General features: G+C 35.7%; 1 protein-coding gene across 1 annotated transcript; it reads right to left on the bottom strand.

Moving 5' to 3' along the window:
• Positions 1 to 1,533: 1,533 nt before the first annotated feature.
• Positions 1,534 to 4,700, bottom strand: Pabpc5 (poly(A) binding protein cytoplasmic 5). The gene is made up of 2 exons (XM_021188364.2): positions 4,594 to 4,700; positions 1,534 to 4,060 (listed from the first exon to the last, which is right to left on the bottom strand). Exon 2 carries the CDS (start codon positions 3,905 to 3,907, stop codon positions 2,759 to 2,761), a length of 1,149 nt encoding a protein of 382 aa, XP_021044023.1. The 5' UTR covers positions 3,908 to 4,060; positions 4,594 to 4,700; the 3' UTR covers positions 1,534 to 2,758.
• Between the last annotated feature and the right edge of the window lie 215 nt (positions 4,701 to 4,915).

Raw genomic sequence — 4,915 nt, 5'->3', positions numbered from 1 at the left:
TAAACAGAGTATGTGTAAAATCTCTTAGACAAAAGATCATCCCTCTCTCTCAAATTTTGATGATAGTGACTTGTACTCATAAAGGAAAAATTCTTATTTTTCCCCTGGGTATATTTAGGATTTGTCCTAGTGACTACTTTGAAAAACCTAAGGAAAACCAAACTTGAATTACATAGTCCAGTATTAGCCAAACACTGACAGTATATATAAAATTATCTATTACCCAGAAATGTTGAGCAATAAGCATTATAAATCTCTTTACCAGTGATTTAAAATATTTACTTGTATTGTTCCTCGTTGAAAGTCTATTATAAGTAGCTAAAACTTAATAAGACTGGAAAATACTCACATGTTTCTATATAATGACAGATTTACTTTAATATGTATTTTCCTCATGTTTTTCATCAATTGAATTTTCAATATTTCAATTGGTTACATAGAACCTCAACATGTTATTTTACTTGTGCCAAGGAATCCTTAATTTTGCCTGCCATTTATAAAGACTGATCTTTGGAATATAACAACACTTAAAATTTAAAATTCCAAAACCATGCATTAAATGGCTATGCTTGATATTTTTGACTTTCTAAAACTCTTCCTAACTTTGTATTCAAACTTAATTTTTTAAAGAAACTTGCTAAAAGTGATGGTTCATGCTTGTAGCTATAATTTAATCATGATAGTTTTCACAATGAATACAAGATATGATATATATTTGTCATTGTATATGTATCATGTTTTATGTATTTTTATGGTTGCTGTACTATAAAATGGGTTCCTAAAATATGCTGATTATCTTCTGTTGATTTTGTGTTTATATAAATTTAAATGTAGAAGATATGTTGTAAGTGTTCCACGTTTATGACATCTATATTGTGTGTTCTAATTCTCTGGCAGTTTTAAGCTCTAACATATTATAGAAGTCTCTGTTAATCTCATAACTAAGAGTGTTTCCAGAATAAAATGTTCAACATGGTACAGTTTACAAATTATAAAAAATATTGAATAAAAATCTTATTCAATATATTACATCCTATATTAAGGAAATTTATGAAGTTCCTAAAATTATGGCATTTATCAACATCCATATTTACTGATATAAAAAAGTAACTATGGTTCAATTTTAAATAAAATATGAAATAATATATTGTATTTTTATAAAATGGATATACACTTAAAGATATTGAAGGATATACACATAATAAAATTAAGAATCGATTCTATCTATAATTACAGATTTTATTATCATGATTATGTTATATTCATAATCAATAAATCAGTGATTTTCATTTTGAAAATACTTGACTATTTGTATATTCATAATTGAATATCATTGCATAGAAATATTTTATTTCTATTTTATGTTCAAAGAGCTTACATAAAGATTTAAAGTTTTACACTTGCTTTATATTATTATAAAAATGATGATTCATCTGTAAAGCAATAAAAACAATCAACTGAAAAGAGACATCAAACATTCATGTGATGGGTTCTGCTGCATAAGTAAATCATATATTTTAAGAAAGTTAATTCAAGTTTCAGAAAATGTGCTTATTTTTTCTAATTGTCAACCATATTTCTACTGGTGCTAAGTGTTACATGGATTTAAAATGAAAGTGAAAAGAGATTGCCCTATGTGGAAAATGGAGTATTTGTAGTATAGAAGTTACATGATACAGGAAGTAGATGCAGAACATTTTTTCTTTGTGTGAATCAGCATATTTTAAGTAGTCTTAATTGGTAAAGAATTATTTGGAGTTGATGATTCTCACATAATGGATGAAAAGTTATGACTTAATTAAGGAAAAATATATTCCTTAATAAAACACATGTCAGTGTTTGCCAGTGGATATATTCAAACATGACAAGAAACAACATGTTTTAGTTTTACATCAGCAGTGTATAAGATGCTTAAATGTAAAAGTGATTTAGTACATTAATAAATTTTTCTGTTAATTTAACATATTCTACCTGTATGCATTATACACATTTCAAAGTGTTAAGAATTACTTTTAGAGTATCTTCAAATATTATATCTCTTTGAAAATATTTTTAAGACACCCTCACATTTCAAATAGTTATTTATCAATGCAACAGTTTTCTAGAAGTACTGATTAAGAAAGAATAACATGATATTTATAAAGATAAATCGCAATAGTTGGCCAAAGTTGCTAACAAATCTGTAGTGTGCACTTGCACTTGATACAAGGAAAACAGATACAAAGATAAAGGAAAAAATGCCTCATATATTTTAAAGTAATATTCAATCTAAACCATAATTTAAAATGAAATTATGGAGAAATTTTAAGTGGCTCATATCCATTTACTTGTTCTCTGATGATTTCTTTAAAAAGCAATGGTTGACTTTTCACTGTGCCAGAATCAGAAATAAGGACTATCTTAAGAATATTTTCACAGAGGAAATTAAATTAGTATTAAGAAAATAAAGAAAATATAATCATTTTCCTCACTCAGGCTACTTAGAAAAAAATAAAGATGATAAATTTTATTCTAAGGATAAAGCTCTTATAAAAATTGTACAAAATGACATTTTTACATTTAGAAATTATGTTTGTCACCAAAATGAACAAGATTTTCTATGTATACTTCGTTTCCAAAAGAAAGTGTCATAAAAAAATTAAATAAAATAAAAGGAAAGAAAGCAAACCTATGAATTGGGAGAAAATAACCTCTATCACAAAGGAGCCCAAGCTAAGTAGGCACTGGCTGAGGATAAACAAATTGACCATAGTAATTCTCACCACCTGTGCCTAGCTTGCCCCAGAGTGACGTGCAATGTCTTGGAGCCTATTATGCGGCCATTCATCTCATCCACTGCTTTGCAAGCCTCTTCAAAAGAAGAAAAGCAGACAACACCAAACCCTTTTCCTTGCCCCACTTCCATCATCACTTTGGCTCGACTGATTGATCCAAATGAAGAAAATTCCTCCTTTAGTTTCTCATCATTGATGGTCTCATCCAAGTTCTTAATATAGATAGGCACTCCTGAAGGCCTATTTTTTTCCTTTAGTTTCAGCCGTTCAAATCTCCGCCTTAATTCAGCCAGGCGTTCAATTTTCTTCTGTGCTCTCCCTACACATAGGACTTTCCCATCTATTGACTTGCCATGCAGTTCTAGCACAGCCTTTTGGGCTGCTTCATGTGTTTCATATCTTACAAATCCAAAGCCTTTAGATTTCCCAGTGGCATCTCTTATGACTTTAACACTCTCAGTTGGCCCATATTCACTGAAAAGTTTGTTTAGTTTTTCATCATCTATGTCATCTCCAAAGTTTTTTACGAAAACATTGGTAAATGTTGCTCTATCTCTGGTTCTGACTTCTGCTGCTCTCTCTTCAGGAAATTTGAATCGACCAACATATACCTGGCGGTTATTGAGCCGGACTCCATTCATATGCCAGATAGCCCTATTGGCAGCAGCAAGGCTATCGAAGTGAACATAAGCATAACCCTTAGAGCCGTTGTCATCACATACCACTTTACAGGAAAGAATGTTCCCAAAAGCCGAAAATAAATAAAATAGGGCCCTATTGTCTATGGTTTTATCCAAGTTTTTGATGAATATATTTCCAACTCCAGACTTTCTTAAACGGTCATCTGGCTGTGACCACATGAGGCGAAATGGTTTACCATTAATTAAATCAAAATTCATTGTGTTCAATGCCCATTCAGCATCTGCAGGAAAGCGGAAGTTAACATAACCATAACCCAGGGGGCTGCGGGTCACTGGGTCACGGCAGATTCTAGTGAAGCGCAGAGGGCCAGCAGGTCTGAACTTCTTATACAGCATGTCCTCTGTGACGTCAGGGTCCAAGTCACCTACATACAGGGCAGCCTTGAGGTACTTCTTTTTCTTGCCAGCAGTATTAGGCTCCCCACTCCCCATCTCTGAGCACTTAGAAGATGATCTCTTGGGACAGAGTAGGGAGAGGCTGCACTTTTTCTAATCTATAGGGCAAACAGCTGTTCTTGAACAGAAACAAGCCAAGGCAGGTGAAGGGAAGCTAAAAGCAGACTCAGATCACTGTTGAGGCTGAGGCTGAGAAAATGAAGTTCAGAAACAGCTGGTCAGCAGGCTCAGAACAAATACATCAGACAAAAAGGCAACCCAGTAAGCAATCTGTTCTCCATAAGAAGACTTACAGATTATACCCCTTCAGATTTAAAATCAGTTTCAAAAGCCTGTATTACAAATGCAATATTCCCTACCCCTTTATAATTAAAGATTTCACCAAGGGTCTGGCTGGTTCCCAACATCTAGCTTCACCAACAGAGGCCTTGCGACTGTCTTTCTGCAAAATCATAGGCCTTGAGCTCCTGTGGGTTTAAAAATGTCAGCCACCCAGAGCAGAGGACCAAGTGTGTATTCCTCCGCCTGCTTATGTCAGGAGGGCTTGCAGCTCACTAAGGCCTCTCTGCGTTCATCATCAGCTAAAGGGCACACAAGACACTTGGTGCACTGGAACTGGCAGGCAGGCTGCTGGCAGCCGATCACACAGAGACAGACACACAGAAACATGCGTAGGGAACGGGAGACCGCCCATATCCCCAAGATGACCACTGGGTACGGACCGAGTGAGGCGCGGTGATTTCTGCAGCCTGAGGCTCTCTCCGCAGGTCCGGAGGGACTGACTGACAGCCGCGCTGCGCCGTGGTCAGCTCTGACGTGAGGCTGGTTTGGACAGATGCGGGGCGGAGTCAGCAGAGGAGGGCAGATGCGCCAAAGGCCGCCCCAGTGGGGACCAATGAACAGAGATTGCTTCTTGCGGGACAGAGCTACCAAAGAACTGAGGGACCAAGAGATTGTAGCTGCGTTAAGGAGGGCGGGCGGGGCGTTAGGAAACCCGGAAACTTGCTAAGTAACTTCCCGCTTGCTCGGGGGGGGGGGGGGGGG

This window comes from Mus pahari, chromosome X (genome assembly GCF_900095145.1).
Source record: "Mus pahari chromosome X, PAHARI_EIJ_v1.1, whole genome shotgun sequence".
Lineage (NCBI taxonomy): Eukaryota > Metazoa > Chordata > Mammalia > Rodentia > Muridae > Mus > Mus pahari.
This window is presented reverse-complemented; position numbering and strand designations above follow the sequence as displayed.